The sequence below is a fragment of the Miscanthus floridulus genome, chromosome 15, assembly GCF_019320115.1.
Source record: "Miscanthus floridulus cultivar M001 chromosome 15, ASM1932011v1, whole genome shotgun sequence".
In the NCBI taxonomy this organism is placed as follows: domain Eukaryota; kingdom Viridiplantae; phylum Streptophyta; class Magnoliopsida; order Poales; family Poaceae; genus Miscanthus; species Miscanthus floridulus.
In genome coordinates this window covers 81,521,314-81,540,883 of record NC_089594.1, presented here as the reverse complement: position 1 = coordinate 81,540,883, position 19,570 = coordinate 81,521,314, and the positions used below count along the sequence as shown (strand labels likewise).

General features: G+C 48.8%; 2 protein-coding genes across 4 annotated transcripts; both read right to left on the bottom strand.

Moving 5' to 3' along the window:
* Nucleotides 1-1,333: 1,333 nt before the first annotated feature.
* LOC136508797 (protein AMEIOTIC 1 homolog) lies at nucleotides 1,334-5,548 on the bottom strand. 2 transcript variants are annotated; one of them, XM_066503570.1, is made up of 7 exons: nucleotides 4,076-5,548; nucleotides 3,855-3,918; nucleotides 3,239-3,298; nucleotides 2,986-3,048; nucleotides 2,778-2,861; nucleotides 2,076-2,606; nucleotides 1,334-1,902 (listed from the first exon to the last, which is right to left on the bottom strand). In XM_066503570.1, the coding sequence occupies exons 1-7, from the start codon at nucleotides 5,452-5,454 to the stop codon at nucleotides 1,783-1,785; spliced, it is 2,301 nt and encodes a 766-aa protein (XP_066359667.1). In that variant the 5' UTR covers nucleotides 5,455-5,548; the 3' UTR covers nucleotides 1,334-1,782. The 2 variants fall into 2 exon arrangements, with proteins under 2 accessions (XP_066359667.1, XP_066359668.1); XM_066503571.1 differs by having other exon boundaries at nucleotides 1,334-1,896.
* A 1,366-nt stretch (nucleotides 5,549-6,914) lies between these two features.
* Nucleotides 6,915-13,210, bottom strand: LOC136508644 (uncharacterized). 2 transcript variants are annotated; one of them, XM_066503378.1, is made up of 15 exons: nucleotides 12,614-12,861; nucleotides 12,241-12,412; nucleotides 11,263-11,333; nucleotides 11,070-11,187; nucleotides 10,873-10,955; nucleotides 10,630-10,792; nucleotides 10,356-10,555; nucleotides 9,933-10,144; nucleotides 9,766-9,861; nucleotides 9,258-9,376; nucleotides 8,482-8,583; nucleotides 8,283-8,392; nucleotides 8,111-8,198; nucleotides 7,576-7,763; nucleotides 6,915-7,486 (listed from the first exon to the last, which is right to left on the bottom strand). In XM_066503378.1, exons 2-15 carry the CDS (start codon nucleotides 12,340-12,342, stop codon nucleotides 7,264-7,266), a joined length of 1,875 nt encoding a protein of 624 aa, XP_066359475.1. In that variant the 5' UTR covers nucleotides 12,343-12,412; nucleotides 12,614-12,861; the 3' UTR covers nucleotides 6,915-7,263. The 2 variants fall into 2 exon arrangements, with proteins under 2 accessions (XP_066359475.1, XP_066359474.1); XM_066503377.1 differs by lacking the exon at nucleotides 12,614-12,861 and adding an exon at nucleotides 12,988-13,210 and having other exon boundaries at nucleotides 6,916-7,486.
* Between the last annotated feature and the right edge of the window lie 6,360 nt (nucleotides 13,211-19,570).

The window sequence follows — 19,570 nt, the reverse complement described above, 5'->3', positions numbered from 1 at the left end:
CAGTGCTGGACCAAAACCCGAGGGCTTTGACGCTGGAGCCGCCGCCGGATCGAGGACCGGAGCCACTGCTGTCAATGGCGGCAAGGGCCTGATGGGACTCCTTCACATGTTCCCTGTCGTAAAGATCCTCAAGAAGAATATAGGAGGAGGAGCCCCGTACGCAGAGAGGTGCTTGGTGGTGTATGACGGAGATGGCATGGCGATACTTGGAGTTGAGGCCCCACATGCAACATATTGAGCACCTGAGACTGAGTGGTGAGGGGAGGCACGCGCGCATGGAACAAAAAAGTTAATTCTTTTACGCGACCCTTCGCGCGACGCGCGCCCGCACAGGAGAGGAAGAAGGCAGCTATAGGGTTCTGGCGAGGAGCTCACCGGTGTCGAAGACAAGAAGCTCGCTGGTGTTAGTTTCGATACCCTCATTGGCAGGCTTAGAAGGGGGGTTTTGGGGGAGGCGGGCGAGACGATGGCGGGGCGGGGCTGGCAGTGGGGGTGTCACGGCAGGAGCTTGCCATCATCCTGCCCTAGGATTAGGGTGGCGGGGGCGGATGGTGGGTGGCTCAGCGAGGCAGCAAAAGCCGCTGGCCGCAGTGATGGGGCAGGGCGAGGGCGTCGCGGCGGAGCTTTAGGGGAGGGCGGGAGGTGGGCAGCGCGGTGAGGCGGCGGGAGCCGCCGGCCGCCAGTGGTGGAGGTAGGGGAGGGGAGGGGCGACGGAGGAAGGGTGGCAGGGAGGGGCAACGCGAGGAGGAAGATGGGCTGTGCGCTACCGGAGCGTGCAACCAGTCGCGGAATATGTGCCTCCAAAACAAAAAGCACGGTCCGCTCCGCACGCAGAGTCTAGAATACATGAGCAGAGGCATGTATGTGTGCAGCGACCTGCGTACCCAACATTGTGCTGTGTGCTACAGACAGGATTCACCTGTGTATCCAACACTCGGCACAGAATAAAACCCGACTTCAAACCTCTGCAAAACAAGAGGCCAGTGCCAAAACTAGAGTCCAACCCACGAGCATAGGCGTGGTTGCACTACCGCTGCTCTGCTCTGCTAATCTGCTTTCTCTTCCCAAACAAGCTTGTACAATTCCATCCCTCGCCGTCCGCCTCGTATTTGCGAGGAGACAGAAGCTCCTCCGTGCCGCGCTGTCCTGGAGGTTGCCTCAGGGCAAGGGCTCGCTCACCGTCATGCGTCATGCATGCTCGACGAGTACGGCAAGCCTCACCACGCCGAGCGCGTGCAGTCGACTCGATGGACATGGACCGCTGGGTGATGTTATCGTGGCAAATGTAATTAAACAGTAACAAATAGCATTCGAAAAAAAAAACTCCTGAATACGCTAATCTATAAGCAGTCTGTGCAATTCATCACGAGATCAAAACATCCTTGTCTCTGATGCATGCTCCTGGTGAGCATTTGACTTCAACGGAGTGGCAGACCATTTCTCCAACCATAAGTACAAACTACTGTAGGAATTAAGCAGCAGCAGCATGGTGCTCAGCTGTAAGTAAAACCCACCTGCAACTAAGTTCCAACTGAAACTAGAGACAACTACTGACTGACAATTAAAGGAGAAGAATCAGCATAATGCATGGCCTAGTTCAGCAAAGGTAAAGAAGGGGTAGGTAATCTATCTTCTCGTCTCGGGTGTTCTTCTGTCTTTCTGCAGCTATCCTGCCCTGTCCTGTGTGCTATGTTCTGAGATGTGAGATGGGTTAATATAATGACGGCGAGGCAAAAACTTCAGTGGTCATCTGTCCATTCATCGGAGCTCGTCAGCGTCGGATCAGTAGGTGGGGGTTGCCAGGACCAGCTCAGTGTCAACCTCGCCACCTCCAGCTCCTGCGTCGAGATTCAGCGCCTTGGCACCGCACGGTCCTGATGACGTAGACGACATGTCCTGTGGCTGTAACAATGGCCAGGCAGAGGTCAGTCATCTTCACGGTCATGTGTGTGCACTGTTCATTGGTGGCACGACCTAGAGATGTCAATTGTCAAGGCACATTTTTTTTTGGGGGGGGGGGGGGGGGGGGGGGGGGACAGGAAGCAGGGCACTAAGGGAGGACTAGACTAGCTCACCGAATGCCGGAGCTGCAGGTTGAGGTCGCCCATGACCATGGCTGTTGACGGCAGAGGCTGGACCTGGATTGGCGAGGCCGGTGAGGGGAGGAGCTGGAGCTTGGGAGAGGCATTGGTGGACGAGGCCGACGTTGGCGTGGGGAGACCATCGGCCAGCAGGTAGTCCTCCATGGACGGTGGCGCAAGGCTATTGATCATGGTGTCGAAGTCGGCGATGACCAGATCCGCGCCGGGAGTCAGCGGCTCTGGCAGATCCCCAGGGCTGCCGGCCTTGCCACCGGAAGCAGCAGACCTAGGCCACTGCCATGCTCCCTCCCGCATGCAGATACCCTTCCTCAGCGCCATCTTCTCGTCATCACAGGCACTGTGATCGCTGCTGAAGCTGCCATCGACGGCATCAGCATCAGTCAGCTGGTTGCTTGCACACACCAAAGCATTGTTCGCACAGGCTTCTTGCTTGTCACCATCCCAAGGCTCTTGCGCTAGCATCAGAACAGGTTGTTCTTCAATTCTCTGCAGGAGCAACTCTTCCTGCACATACAGTCCAATGCACAAGCAATGTTCTATCAGTACACTGATGGTTGTTACTGCTAAATACACAATGAGGCACGCCTCAAAGTGAGGCAAAACAAAGAAACTACAGAGCAGCAGTCCGCCAAATATCTGTGCAGTTCAATTGCATTAAATAAATAGTGAGTGTACCTTCATGGACTGGAAAGAAGTGGACAGAGCAACCATCTGGCCCTCCAGTTTCTCATTCTTCTCAAGCACAGTATCATACTTATCCTGGAAAACAGATCCAGAGCTTCAGATCAATACTTCATCATACAAAGGTACCACATGTTACCAGAAAGATACGTAACTTTGCTGAGGTGCAAATTGTGAAGATTGATTGAATGTAGTGATGTACCTTCAGTAACAGCAGCAGCTCTTTCAGCTCCCCATTCACCTGTGCCGCATTCTCATACTTCTCCTGAAAATGAGAACCCACAATAAGTCATGGCCATCACCGAATTAAGCTAGCAAATAATTAATGGATTCAACAACAACAAACCTCTTACTCCCAAGCAAGTTGGGGTACACTGAATAAGTAATGGGATCAGAAATATAAATCTTGCATCAAATTAGATTAACAACTTAGGAAGCAGTAAGGTGAAGCATACCTCCAAGGACAGCACCTCTTTTTCCAGCTTGCCATTAGCCTTCATCATACAGTCATACCCCTGCCATTAATATCATGATTCATGAACATATTTAGACCAATGAGGGTAGCTACCTATCTAGATTAAAATGCTACAATGAACAAAAACTATGAACTTTTGATTCTTCATCAAGTTCTTTAAGTACTAATGGAAACAGACATGCAGTTTAACATTATATTGGCATGAGTGTAGTTCCAGTGTGTGTACAGAATTGCAGATTAATAGGTCGACTTTAAGCACGATGAAGCAATGTGACAAGTAAAGCACATAAATGACAGATTCACAACTTCAGAGAGGTGACAAGTGGAGCAAAGCTAAACAAAATATCCTGCTGTTCTACCAATTTTTATGCACAGTACAAATGTAGCTAACAACATCTGAAATCAAACACCAACATCCAGCCAGAACTAGACATGTGTACAACATTACAATTTACAAGAGCAGAGCACAGGCACAACTATGTGTGAGAGTGTCACACATGGATACCCTGTTTTCAGTTCTGCACTAGAAGTTTACCGAAAATCTGAACAGTGAAAGACAGGAATGAGATTCATATCAACAAGGTATGTGTGATCACCTTCCATGAGATGTAGGCTTCCTTGCTCACTTGCACCAGATTGGAGTCGAGCTGCTTCATTTGCCTTCAGTTCATGGAAATCACAAGTCAATTTCAGCAAAGAAACAAGTATCAGTACTTGCTGCGTTCAAGAATCTAATCAGAGTATCATCGACATTCATCATAGCTGCAAGAAGAAGCTGCAATCCATGAGACTACAAGTAGAAGACGAGAAAGGAGACCTCTTTACGACGGCAAGCTCGACGGTGAGCTCCTCCACCTGCTTCTGCACCTGGAGCGTGCGGGCCTCAGGCGACACGGGGTCTCCGTGCTTCCACCCGGGCGGCGGCACCCAGTACGGGTCATCGACGCCGGCCTCCCGCCGCACGGCCGCCAGTCCGGCCGGCTCGAGCCAGTACTCCAGGCCGCCGGCCGGGTTATACCGGCGGCGGACCCGGTCGGCGCTGCCGGCGGGGACCTTGTCGGCGACGTGGCGGAGGAGGTGGTCGAGGAGGCCGGTGTCGCCGATGTGGCGGCGCGCCTGCGCCCGCAGGTCGGCGCGCGGCGCGGGGTTGCCGGCAGTGGCGCCGCGCTCGCGAAGGATGTCGACGAGCGTCGCCTCGCCCGCCGCGTACCGCCACGCCGACCACCGGTCCACCTTGCCGCGCGGCGAGCCGGGGTCGGGAGTGGCGGTGGCTGGCTTGCTCTCCGCCGCCGCCGCCGCCGCTGCCACCTCCCCCTTCTCCTCCTCCTGCTTCGGAGGGGTCGTCCTCTTGCCGCGCTTGGCGGCGACGCGGGCACGCGCACTCGCCGTGGCCGCCGCCCTCTTCCTCCCCTCCCTCGGCTCCTCCTCCGCCACCGCAGGCTTGACGTCCTCTTCCGCCGACGCCTCGCCTGACGTCTCCTCCTGCTCCTCCTTGACGACGCGCGGGGCCTTCTTGGCGCGCCTGGAAGCGCTGCGGCGCCGGCGGCTCCACCTCGCCCTCTTCCTGCTCCTCGCCTTCCTCGCCTCCTCACGGCCGCTCTCTTGATCTTGACCAACCGCCGGCGCCACCTGATCCTCCTCCTGCTGCTCGTTCTTGCCCACCACCACCCCGAGGCACTTGCTCCTCTTGACGGCGCCGCTGGTGCTCTCCTTGTCCTTGTCCTCGCCCACGCACCGAGACGCCGCCAGCTGGTGCACGCGCATCCCGAGTCTAGAAGCTGTGGGAGAAGCCGGGCGGTACCGGCTGGGGTACTCGGCGCGCCTCGTGACGCCCCAGCCCACGCAGGTGCGGTGCAGGGCGGAGAGCAGGCAGGTCGTCGTCGTCCCGCCCGACGCGGGCGAGCGCCGCGGGGCCGGAGGCGGCGACGGGGACCGCTCCTTGTGCCGCTTCCGGGCGAGGAGGCACGGGCTGGTCTGCGCCGGCGAGGGCGATCGCCGCGCGGGCCGCTGGGGCGTGGGCTGCTGCTGGGAGAAGTCGTAGAGGAGGGGCGCGGCGGCCCAGAAGGCGTCGGAGTCGGGGTCGCCGGCCACGTCCCCGCCCAGGTCCCGCACGGCGGCGCGGCGGCGCAGGAAGCGCGACGCGGGGCTGATGCCCCCGGCGCCGCCGCCGCCGCCGCCGCAGGCGCTCATGGTCATGGGCCGCCGAGCGCAACGCGAAAAGTAGTGAGGAGGGAATGGGTGTGGGAGGAACGAACGTGGAATGAGCGAGCGAGAGAGAGGAAAGGACGAAGCTTTTTGCTAGCAGCAGCAGCAGAGCCTCCTCGGGCAGTAGTAGAAGAAGAGAGGAATGCTTTTGCCAATTTGCCGTTTCGCACATTTGTCGCGTTGCGGGAGAGCTGAGCGCTGAGCGGCAGCCCTGGAGGGAGAGACGGGGGTGTGCGGGGCCCGCCTGGAGAAGATTTGCTGCCTCGGGGCTCGCGCTAATATCCTGTCTCGGGATCATGCGACAGGCACTCGCGTTGATGATGTCTCGGGAGAGGCGCTAATCTCCTAGCCTCCTGGGAATGGGACCGGGAGACTCTTCCTCGTCCGGTTTCGTTTTCTTTTCCCTGCCCTGCCCTGCCCTGTGATTTTGTATTATTATTACGAGTGTAATATAATAACATTTCCCGCCCATTTTTGTGGCGATGAGAAACGGCGGGAAAACAAATTCGATCGGCAGTTTTGGTAGCACGAGCGTCGGCTCAGTCTCTGCCGTTCCGTTCGTCAACTGTGGTTGGAGGGTTGGTCCTGGCTCAGGTTGCTAGACTGGACAGGTGGATTCTGTGTGTCCATTGACCATTACACTGTCCGGCAAGTAAAGTGGGCAGCAGCCGGTGCTCCGTTCGCTTGGATAATAAGCGATGACTAAAATACCGTTAGTTAATGTGTTGTGAAAGTATGGTTTATAATCAAGCGAACAGGACTGGCCCTTAAAATTCAAACCGCAAGTAAAGACGAAACCGTTCGCAGTCCATCGCAGAACGTTGCCATCGAAATTCAAACAGCAGGCTTGCTTAGCCCTTGACTGCCAGCCTTGCAGTTGAAGCCCACACAAACAGTACTATAAAAGTAACGTTGAAAAGGAACGGCACCTTCCATCTCCTAAAGATGGCAACAGGCACAGAATGCCTGCATGCCCGCGGGCATGGAACCCGATGGGCAAGGATACGGGCACCACTTTTTGCCCGCGGGCACGGACGAGGGCACCATTCTAAACCCAGAGGATAGTTCTTCGCGAGCAAAGAAATTTGCTATCCTCGCCCGCTTATCCGCCAGACCCGCTCCACAAGTCTGACATGTGAGACCTACAAGCAAATATATGTATATATACACGATTTGTTGTGAATATGTATCTTCGCATCTCTTGTAATGCACTATAATTTATGTATATACTCAACCTGGCGGGCACACGGGCATGCACGCGGGCATTTCATGCCCACGGATGGAGGGCACAGGCGTGGTTTGTTGCCCGTGGCGAGTCGCGGGCGCGGGTGAGAGATTTAGCTGGCGGGCGTAAGAAGGCAATATCCGCGGGCACCACGTACGTTGCCATCTTTAATCTCTCCAACTTTAAACGACAGTACGACGGCCAAGCCAAAGAGATGAAAATAAAACACCAAGCACAGGTGATGGATGCACAAGTAGAATTGAACCCTTTCCCAGACCACCAGAAAGCTGGCCTCATAATTTAGATACCATCCAACCAAGCGTGTAACGACACGTCCGTGTACGACAAAAGGCCAGGGCAGGCTCCAAAATCACAAGAACAACCCGCACATGATACGCAGCCAGAGTTGGGAGACGCAGGAACAGGACTCCGCATGCCGAGGCTTCTTTTGCCGTCGTGGGGGCCCGGCCAAACAGACGACAGAAGCACCCTCCCACCCACCCGGCTGCCGGACGGGCAGCAAAAGAGGCTGCTACGCTCGGGGGCAGGAACCGAGGCCAACTCAAGCTCAGAGCTCACACGGTTGTGTGCGCAACGTACCCGCCGTCCGTGTAGCTGAGGCGCCGCACCGAGGCGGAGTGCAGGGAGGGGACGAGGACCGCGTCAGGAATGCCACCCACCGAAGGCGCAGGCGCACAGCCGCTGGAAGGCGTCGGTCCTTCAGGCTGGGCATTCGTGGTGGTGCCCATGGAGTTGAGGGCAACGTTCAAGCCCATCGACGACGGCTCCGTAGCGATCCTGCGAGAAACAACGACAAAGCTCAGCACAAAACTAAGAGTTAAGCACACAACAATGTCAAATGGAAGATACAGTATGGTTGTGCGTACGTTAGATCAAAGCTGGTCGCGTCCAGGCTCATCGCGGCGCAGAGTCCAGATACGACCCATGGCGGTAGAACCGCGTCCTTCACTTCCATGCTGTAGCAGATGTTGCCTGTCGTTGAGGCAAATGGTGATCCCTGTTCTGTGTCGAACCCGCCGGATGTGTCTGCTCTCCTCATCTCCCTGCACTTCACCTAAGATATGCATAGATTCAGAGGATCAGAATTTTCAAATCAAACTTCGCAATTGCACAATTCAGTCTAAAGACTGATATACAGTTCAATGTGCCCTTTCCGCTGCACTAATACAGAATCAAAACATTTAAAGCATGATATGGCAGCTTCAAATTCAATTAAAGGCATTTGCAATCAGGGCAGAGCTTCCGCATGCATCAGTTTGCATTTCTAACAAATGTCACATTAACATGGTTCTCTTTCTTCGTAAATAGAAGAGTTGAAGTCACAAAGTTTTCTAGTCTAGTAACAAAAAGGAACTAAAGAGGCAGGCACAACAAAAAATATAAAGAGAATTGAAAATTGACCTCTGGAATATGTAGGCAGCCATTTTGAAATGGCTGGGGTGAATATAAGACTGGGACGTCCACAGCAGATAAAGAATTTAGCAAGGATCTGAAAAATCACAAGATCACCTTATGCAACAGAATTTTTGAGGCAAACAAGAATGGGATGAAAAAATAATGAGATGCACCATACTTGTAATTCAACAGAACATCGTATAAGCCATGAACGTTCTCATTGCCTGTAAATGAAAGAAGTGACTGTGTGGTGTTGTCCACGTCAGACAAAGCATCCAAATTGACTGCCTGCAGGTTCAATTATCTTTTTTTTATATCAAGTAGGTACCTGCAGAGTAACTAAAGCAAAACAGGGAAAACTGGAAGGAAACCAAAACCTGTCCAAGATTGCGCCTTTGGATTTCTGAAAGTTCAATAAGGTCATCTTCAGTAGCCTGCTCCACTTCAGTGTTGCAAAGAGGCATAGAAAAGCAAACACCCTGCAACAGTGCAAACTGATGTGGTTACAATGATGATCCATGCAGATAAAAAGATTTAAAGTGGTATAGAGCAAAAAAAAGGTTAGATAAGCTTGAATTGTATCAGTCCCATTATGATACCAGGCAATGGTAGACAAATGATTTCATCCAACAAATATAGTTGGCAACTGAAAAAATGGCCCACATGTATCGACTCCACATCAATATCATTTGCTAGCATGGTTTGAGGCATTGCCACGTCCTGTGGCGCTGGTGGTACGCCAAGGCGACGGCTAGGTGACGCCTCAAAAACCATGATTGCTAGTAAAACATGCAGTGTCTTGATGGTTAATAAGAAACTATAGTGTCAAGGGCGTACCCAGTGCAGAGAGCTCCCGCTCTGTGCGGGGTCTGGGGAAGGGTGTCAGTGGCAAGCCTTACCCTCGCCTGTGCAATGTAAGGAGACCGCGACTCGAACCCAGGACCTTCCTGTCACAGGCGGTAAGCTCTACCGCTTGCACTGGGCCCGCCCTTCAAGACTACCGCTGCCATATCATGCTTTAAATGTTTTGATTCTGTATTAGTGCAGCGGAAAGGGCACATCGAACTAGTGTCAAGGAATATGTAAAATGTGAAGCATCAAAAACTAATGCTGTAGAAATATTACTGACAGAAATAAATCAGAATGAACTCACATGTTTACGTAGTAATGAGCGTAGGCCACGTGTAGATAGTGATAAGTAGGCGTTACTGGACTGTTTTTTCTCCAAACAGCTTCCACCAATGAAGAGAGCAACAAATTGTGTTGTATAAACTGTAACAACAAAGTAATGTTCAGTCAGTGTTGTTGATGAGGTTAGACAGAATAATAATGTGATATAGAATAACAAAAATTCAGAACTGACAAGGAACACAAAATGGAACCACATATGAAGATGACCTTGAGTAAAATGTATCACTATGTGCTCTCTTTTATGTTTTGAATAAAGTGTAAGGCACAAGAAATAACATTGTTTATAGAAGTACAGGTGCAAATGCTACTCTTCAGCATGTAGAAAAATGAAATGTAGTAACCTGCTTAGTGTTTACCATAGGTAAATGTCAGGTTATAGGTATTTTTATGATGAGCTACTTCTTTTTGTTACGAAAAGAACGTGATACTGTCCTTTGTGCAAATAATATGAGCTCTGTGAAGTAAGGTACCATAGAATATATTCAACATGTTCTTCCGGAGCATGTAGTAAAGATTCTGAAATGAATCTTCCCAGTCCTGATGTCTTTTGAGAAGAAAATCACTTTCTACAAGGCAAAGAGTAGCACTTTTATGGAATTACATTCACAGAAAGGAGCAATTAAGGTTTAGTGATTACCTCCTCGTACAGTTGATGAGAGCATAGCAGATATGATAGAGGAAGGCAACTGCGATTGTGGATATATCCATGATTGTAGAGCCTTTGAGAACAAAAATTCCTTATTGCTCTCAGGCTTTGGGCACTCTGAATTTTGACACCCGCGAGGACAGATCTGACCAATGGCTCCAGTGATGCTGCTTCTGCCATAACTTGTATTGAGCTTGTGACACCTGTTACAAGCAGTACAAGCTATGACTATCAGTACTTTGCAAATCAGTATAGCATTCAAAAAGGTTATAACTGGCATGTGGTCAAACATAGTTTTAAGAATGCCCACTGAGGAAATGGTATAGGTTCAAGCAACATAGACACCATGTTAATACAGTTTCTAACTAGCAAAATTTCAATACAGAAGAGCAAGAGAAGCTAGTGCACACCCACCACTTCACAGATGATGATGAAACAAACTGCAAACTAGTCTTTAAGGTAAAATCCAGGGGAGCTTTTTTCCCTGGAATGGTGATCTTAGACAGGAATATGTCTGAAGACTTCAACGCAGTACCACCAACTTGTCCATTAGGGGCATTGAGCCCAGAAGCCACAAAAGCATCACGAGCTCCAAACCCTTTCAGTACTTTTTCCTAAAATAAAGCATTAGAAATGTTAGCTAGCATTATAACATATGATCAATTGCAAGAGGAAGAATGACTATTACCATATCAAATTTGCTAGAACCAGTCTGCTTCTCATCGCCAACATGAAGCTCAGATACACTCCGCAGAGCGTTTTCACTGCATTTCTCAACTTTCTTGAAGCCTGGCTTTGCAGCCTCCATGGATGGAACAAAAGAGTCCAACTTAGCAGAGTCGCCATGACCACTGAATTATGAGAAACAAGCCGAATAAGAGCTCAAACAAATGAAAAGCTTGAAACTAAAGTTCTGCAGTCAGATCATTACCATGGAAGTGAAGATGATGCAAAATTTGAGGCCGTTGTAGCATCAACAGACTTAGAAACCTTCTCATTATTCTGTAAGGCGTCCTGCAGGGTATTTTACACTTAGTACCAAACCATTGAACCAAATATCCAACTTCATAAAAGACTGACTAAGCGTCAATGAGTTCAACAAAATGGATAAAAACCTCTAACTCTAACCTTGCAATTTTCCTTCCCAAGGTTTCTTGCTTTTCTCACAGGGAACACCTCTGTAACACGTGTGTTAATGTACTTGGATATCTTTTGTTGTTCTGTGTTCCTAAGTCCATTGTTTGACCTACAATACAATATAATAGTCACATAGGGAAAAAAAAACAGCACAAGAGGAACATGACAAGGTTAAGAAAGCTACCTATCTAATGCGGCAGAAGGTAACAGATCATTAGCAAGCTTTTCAGATGTATGCCGCTTCAGTTGTTCACCCTGCAACAAATAATTATTGACATTTTTAGTGTTTATCTGCATTTTGTGGAATGCTATGATTGGAAAACATTGCAAGCTCTTCCTAGTGTTATTGAGTCCATGTATACATGAAGCTTATAACAGGATGTGAATATGTTCAATGCTCATCTGCAACCATGTGATATGTGATGCTTACATCAGCATGTGTTCAAGCAGCAGTGTTTATTTCAGGCTTCTAAGAAAACTACCCTAAAAATCAACAAAGATGGATATCACTTAAATGGTGCAAGCTATGTGCTTGTACACTGTGGACATCTTTGAACTAATAGGCTAGGTCAATGTGAAATAACAAAGCTAATCCACTAACATTGGGGCAAAAACAGTGGAAAGCATTCTTTGAACCTAAAAAAAATATCAAGTGACGAATTTTACTCTAATAAGTATACGATGCTAAGATATTTCAGCTTCAGTTTGCATCCATCCATATATGATGCTCACAACAGCATGTGAATGTTTCCACTGTTAATATGCAACTCTGTGACATGAAATACTTACATCAGAATGTGTTCAAATCACAGTGGCCAGTGGTTAAGCAGGTTTTTGAACTAGGCAGGGGCCATGTGAAAACAGAGCTAATTGATTAACATTGGGGCAAAATAAAACAGAAAGCATCGCATTGCAACATGGATAGGACTTAAGTTCATACTAGGTAGATCATTTTCATCACATTAAACTCATAGATTGTTAACAGGTGTGGAATGCTATGAACAGCTGAATAAGATGTGATATAGCCAATTAGACATCTTTCAAGGAATATGTTGAGACAGCATCTGCATTTGACCAAGGATTTCATCCTACTGCACGTTCCCAGTGGCAAGACAGTAATCATTGTGAACTTAAAATTTGAAGGGAAGAGAGGCGTCATTACTCTCAGTTCGGACGGTGTCTTCCTCTTCATCCTCGGAACCGCCGGCTGCCTCCCAATCAAAGAGTCACCATTCAGAGCAGACTCAACAGCAGCTTGCGCCATTGTAGCGTCCAATCCTCTACCTCCGCATCCTGCCCTCTGGCTCCTCGCCTTCCCCTACCTTCCACTCGGCCTACACCAACACAGAACAAAAAAGGAAAAACCCATAAACAAGGACATTATTTCACTTGCTTGTCATTGTATATTAACTCATCTGGAAAGACAAGGCACACGGATGATAAACCCCACACAGAAATTTAGCTTTCGGCAGCAATGGCATGGAACGGCGTGCGCATTAGATCTGAATCCTCTTACATCACTCAAACACGCTTACGCCAAATCAGGGGCCGAAATCAATCAAACGTGTGCGGCGTTGAGGAGATGAATGCGCATTTGCCTCGTTCAGCAAGGGCAATCAAGTCGACAAACTCCCCGATCCGACGGCCCAGCAGCGCGGCGGCGAGGGCTCCACCCGCCGCCACGGGGCTAGGGACACGGGAGTGAAGCTAGGGTTTGGAGGCTGGCTGCTACAGTAGGAGGAAGAGACGAGCGGCGGGGCGGCGCGGTGTGGGGTGGGGGCGGGGAGGCGGGAGGCGGCGGCGGCGGATCGGGGCCGGCGGTGGCGATGCGGGTGGGGGGCCGACAGCCACGGGGGAGTAAGAGTAAGAGGTGGGCGCGCGCGACGAGGCCCGGACGGCGCTGACTGACCTGGCGGCGGCGCGGCGGGCGACTGAAGCTACCGGGAGATGGCCCCCGTGTAGCCCGTCCCTCCGACCGGCGACCTTCTGGAAGCTTCCGGAAGCGGGGGCGACGGGGCGGATTAGGTGGCGAGGAGAGGGAGGGAGGGGGAAACTGGGAAGGAAGTGGGACTGTGGGAGGCGGGATTTGAAAAGGCGGAGTCGCGCCGCTTGGGTGCGGTGCGGTGCGGTGCGGGTGCTGGTTTGGTTTCCTCGGGGCGGGCCGGCCGGGCGGCGTGGAGGGAAGGGAAGGGAACGGAGCAGAGGCACGCAGGGACACGGCGGGTGGGTGGATTTGCGGGGACCCGACCCGACCCGAATCGAAAATTTCGGGACGGGGGCGCTTCGATTTTCGAAAGCCCGGCGGAAATTTTGCTGCTGCCCGCGCTGAGGAGGTGAGGGTGTCCGGGCGAGGCCGTGGGCGCTTGTGGGCCGGGCTTCATTTGGTAAAGTTTCTTTTAGGGCCCAAGCGACTGCGCCGCGCAGGCTGTAACCGTGTGCTGGTAATACCGTCGCACGAGCTGCAGAGGACTGTGGAGATGCCCCGTTGCGCTTATAGGGCGATCCTTCGAGATAAATCTTTTGATTGCGTGCGCTTCACACATGAAGGTAGGGAGTTTAATAGAGAGGCTCATTATCTTGCAAAGTATCCATGTTCACTTGGAGCTGACCGGCATGTTTGGCTTGGTTCCCCTCCTGTGTTCCTTGATGTAAACATCTTGAAATGAGAAATACTCCGTATATGCCTAACTTCCTTAAAAAAATGCTGTGACATGTGACATCATATACCTCGCTGACATGTGTCCTCCGTGTTTGTTTGTTTTTCCGTGCAAGAACCATCACGGCGTGAAGATCATGGATATCAAGACAAAGTATAGACCCACCTACCAGAGGGGTTGGCCCACCTGCCATGACAAGGGTCGGGGGGACCCTAGGTGTAGGTAGGGATGAAAACGGTCGGGAAAATGTCTTAACCATTTCTGCTCCTGTATTTTTTGGTCGGGAACGGGAACGGGAACGGGAAGGCCGGACGGGAAAACGAATCCGGTATTACGGGATATCGGGAACGGAATATTTCGAACGGGAACAAGTCGATTACGATCGGGAAGCGGTAACACAAAATGGAAACATCGATATATGTAACCACTGGAAACAGTGAGCTCGATGCAACAATAGCAACCATGCATAATCCATATGCAAACAATAGCAAACAGTGAGCTCGTCAAAATATTTATGCAAAGAAAACTACAGAACTACCAAAAAAAGAAAATGGAAAAGAAAAATGAACAAAGGGCCAAACCTTGCTGCTCCATGCGTGAATTCCTGGGCCAAGCATGGAATGATGGGCCGCATGCATGACTCGTCAGCTCCTTGCCTCCTCTCTTCCTGGGCCAAACCTTGCTGCTCCATGGGAAAAACGGGAATTTCCCGCGGGAGGTTTCCCGGACAAATACGGGATCCGCTAATTCGGTCGGGAAATCACTCTAACCGATTTCGATACCGGATTCGCCGAATTTTTCCGGATTTCTTCCCGAATCCGTTTTTTTCCTGAGAAAATGATATCCGATCGGGAATTCCGGTATTCGGTGTCGGTCGATACGGGAATTTCCCGTTCCCGCTTTCATCCCTAGGTGTAGGTCGGCCGACCTACCCAATGGGCCTCTGGCCCTTCACCGCCTCGTGCACGCCTCTAAGATCTGCACCATTGATTCTAAGGCGGTTTGAAGTTGGTCGAGGGAATTGACGCGGATCAATAACGTGGTGCTGGCTTGCTCCCTACTCCATCTCTCCTTATAAAAGGACCCCAGACCCCCTCCAGAAAGGCATCTCTCATTCAGATGAAGGCACACCAGGGGGAATAGGTCTAGAACTCTCTAATGTAGTAGATGAGTAGCTTGAGAGATAGGGTCAAGTTGGACTTATGTCCAGATTCCGGATCTAGTCTTGGAGGCTTGGTAAGCCATTGTATCTACACTTTCATATCTTTTGAGACTTCAATATTTTACATGTCATATTCTTATCTACATGATTATGTTTACCTTGGTTATATGCTTAGAATAGTCAAAGTTACCTTTATGTTTATGCATAGGATCACAGAGCGCTTAGCCTAGCTTTATTCGAATGGGTTAAGTAGCAGACTTTTGTCTAAGCGTGATGCTTATACACAGTAGTGCCTGTGGATGCACCCTGCATGCCAGAACCTATGGTAGGCTGCGTAAGTGACAGTTACGTTGGTCCTTTGGAATCCATCTCCCGTGTGTAGGATTAGTAGGACCCGTGTTGTGACGGAAGAAGTATATTTTGCTATGCTCTTCTCGAGTAATGTCCCTTATGCATGAATATGGAGTCAATCTTTTGCTATAATAAGTTTATGCCACTGTACTTCTATAACTCTATAGTGAGAATATTATAGGAGTCTACCTCACCCAATATACTTCCAAGTTATCAAGTCTATTTATTCATTATGGTTTTATCCCTTGAGTGTCATTATGCTTAATTTCTATCTTTACATTTACCCCTGCTCTAGCTATGCTGGTATGTTGATTAGTAAGTACTCTTTTGTTATTCAATAATCTTTATTCCATTGTTTCCTAATGGTAAAATAATGATACCTGGAATACTCCCGGTGAAATATTGCAATGCTATTTTGTGCGCTTACAGAATTCTTATATTTTAATTTGCACTCGTAAATACCAACACAGCTCAAAATTTCAGCTCATGGTTTGATTAGTCGACTATTGGTTGATTCAGGTTGTAACAAAAATAAGTTGTGTTCCTAATCAAAACTACATCAATAAAATTCCCTAGTGTCTTTGCTTTTTAGTGATCACCATCTATTCACCTCCTCTAGCCGATTACTTAGAGCATCTCCAACAAACTACTTGTCACATCCTTAGTACCAAAGAATGCAATATAAGAGATTGTTGTTACTTCAACGGATTACCCACCCTATCCCCAATACCTAAAAGTTTTATGAATACTAAGAGATAGTGCTTACTTCAACAGATTACTCATCTGATCCCCAATACCTAAAAGTTTTAAGTAATTACTCAAAATCACCCATTTCTCCCTCAAAATGTAGGAGATCAACCCCTTCTCCACTGTCCATTTTCAAGGTATTGGTAATGCATTGGAAGAGAAAAATAAAAAAAAACTACACTATCAATAATAGGAGATCACCTACATAGACTTTTAGGAGATGGGGGTAAGTAATCTGTTAGAGATGCTCTTGTATCCTGCACTCGGCGTATCATTCGGACCTGGAGTAGCAGGGATCGTGGTATTTAGGGAGGATCACCAGTGGTCATGCCTCGGGATGTAGGCTTCAACTGAACCTCGTCAACAAATATCTTCTCTGTCATCTGTGATCTTTCAGTTAATCCAGGATGGAAGTCATCCCTGTAGAAATTCAGAGGCGCAGATGAGGATGAACACCGAGTCCCAAACTCAGGACTGCAGGTGCTTGCGTGTTGATTGAATGAGTGAAACAGCCTCACCCGTGGCTACATATAGATTACAGATGTATCTGAATAGCTATAAGTTAGGAGAGCCAATATATATCTAATAGCAACTACCCCTAACTTATAGCTTGACCGATGACTCATTGGTTTGTTACAGATGCATGCGCACATTGCCTATCTAACACTCCCCCTCAATCATAACTTGGTCATGTTAAGATTGTGCTTGAAATTCTCAAGTAGCCTTACAGACAAGGGTTTGGTGAACCCGTCAGCAATCTGATCTCCAGATGATACAAAATCAATTTCTAACAGTCTTCTTGCAACTCTTTCTCTGACAAAGTGATAATCCACTTCTATGTGCTTGGTTCTAGCATGGAATACTGGGTTTTGAGACAAGTATTTAGCACCAATATTATCACACCACAGTTTGGCAGCAGCTGGGGTTCTCACACTCAATTCTCGAAGTAGAGTTTGTATCCACATAACTTCAGCAGTTGCATCAGCTATTGCTTTATACTCTGATTCGGTACTCGACCGTGACACTGTACTCTGTTTGCGAGCACTCCATGAGACAAGATTGGAGCCAAAGAAGATTGCAAAACCCCCGGTTGATCTCCTGTCATCACCGCTGCCTGCCCAGTCGGCATCAGAAAATGCGCTGATCAAAGTAGAGGATGACTTGAGAAGTTTAATGCCAAGTGAAGTGCATTGCTTGATGTATCTCAGTATCCTCTTGACTGCAGCCCAATGTACAGTGGTTGGTGCGTGGAGAAATTGACAAACCTTGTTCACCGAGTATGAAATATCTGGCCTGGTAAGTGTCAAGTACTGTAATGCACCGACTACACTTCTGTAATGTGTCGCATCTTTAGGTCCCAACAAAGATCCCTCGTGCAATGACAGCTTCTCACTAGTACTGAGTGGAGCAGCCACGGCCTTGCAATCAGACATTCCAACTCGCTTGAGTAGATCAGATGCATACTTGTCTTGTGTCAATAATATCCCATTTGATACTTTGGAAACTTCAATACCCAGAAAATAATGAAGATCACCTAAATCTTTCAAGGCAAACTCATTTTGTAGCTCCTTGAGAAGTGTATCTGTGGCCTTCTCTGTAGAACTTACCACAATAATATCATCTACATATACAAGCACAAACATGGTCAAATTATCCTTATTGAGGAAAAACAAGGATGTGTCAGCCTTTGATACTTTAAATCCGAGACTTATTAACTTGTTACTAAGTCGAGCATGCCAGGCTCTGGGAGCCTGTTTTAACCCATAGAGAGCTCTATCAAGTTTGCACACATAATTAGGCTTTGCAGGGTCCTCATAACCTGGAGGCTGCTGCATATATACATCCTCGTACAAATATCCATGCAAGAATGCGTTTTGCACATCAAGCTGTCGTAAGCTCCAACCTCTAAAGATAGCAAGTGACAAAATAATGCGAATAGTAGAGTGCTTGATGACAGGACTAAAGGTATCTTCATAATCAATTCCATACCTTTGCTTGAATCCTTTTGCTACAAGCCTTGCTTTGTATCTATCCAAGCTTCCATCCTTCTTTCTTTTGATCTTATAGACCCACTTGCATCCTATTACATTCCTACCTTTTTGTGGTGGAACCAAGTGCCATGTCTTGTTGTTCATCAAGGCACTATATTCTGAATCCATTGCCATTTTCCAATCTGTATTGGACAAAGCTTCTTCTATATTCCAGGGCTCACCTGAAGTTGTGAGAAAAGAGTATCTGACAGTACCATCAGTGTATACTTTCTCCTTGCGTATGCCACTTTGAAGACGTGTTTGACGACGTGGTTCTGCCTGTACATCAGTGTCTGTGGAGGAGAGGGGTATAGCAGATGCATCAGCATTAGTAGTAGCAGCCGGCACAGAAGATCCCCCAGCACCGGTGGACAGCACAGGAAATCCATCAGGTGCAGCAGTCTCCCCCTAGCGACGAGCAGTAGCATCAGAAGATCCTGTCCCTCCTTGGCGTGAAGCGACGACGGAGTTGGTCCCCGTGTGACAGGAGGCAGATGGCGAGCGCTCATGGGCCAGCCGCTGACCAGATGCGGATCCCAGCGCAGAATCCCGCCCAGGCGTACCTGCCGTCTGCCCAGGGTGCTGCATCGCATCATCCTCAGTTCCAGTGTCGATGGATGATTGTGGCACACTTGCTGTGCGCAGCAGATCAGCAGCGGTATTTTCTGCACTTGCAACAGCACTTGGAGAAAAATTATTAGTGGCATTAGATACAGCATTAGTCACCGGATCAACTACAGTTGTACCCCCTGGATTCAACAATGTGGGATGAAGGAGATCTATTTCTGAGCGAAGCCGAGCACCGGCATTGGGATGGAGCTCAGAAAAGGGAAAAACATTTTCATCAAAAATAACATCACGTGAAATATAGATGCGTCCAGTCGAGATATCTAGGCACTTGTACCCTTTGTGGAGTTGACTATAGCCAAGAAAAGCACAACGTTTAGATCTATATTCAAGTTTGTGGGCATTGTAGGGCCTAAGATTAGGCCAGCACGCGCACCCAAACACTCGGAGAAAGGCATAGTCCGGATCATGTTGAAATAGGCGTTTTAGAGGAGTGGAGTTGTGGATGACACGGCTAGGGGTGCGGTTTATAAGATAAGTAGCAGATAAAAAGGCCTCATCCCAGAATTTCAAAGGAATTGAGGCATGTGCTAATAGAGCAAGGCCAACTTCCACTATGTGACGGTGCTTGCGTTCTGCGGCACCGTTTTGTTGATGTGTATGAGGGCATGACACAAGGTGAGTAATACCAATCTTAGCAAAAAATGAGTTCAGTGTTTGGTACTCGCCACCCCAATCAGTTTGCATGGCGAGAATTTTGCGATCAAACAGTCTTTCTACTAGAGCTTGAAATTCGTGAAATTTTTGAAAGACTTCAGACTTGTATTTGAGAAGATAAATCCAGGTAAACTTGCTATAATCATCAATAAAACTGACATAGTATTTCTTCCTACCAACTGATTCAATAGTAGGACCCCAGACATCAGAAAACACAAGTTCTAAAGGTGCTAATGATGTACTAGATGACTTAACATAAGG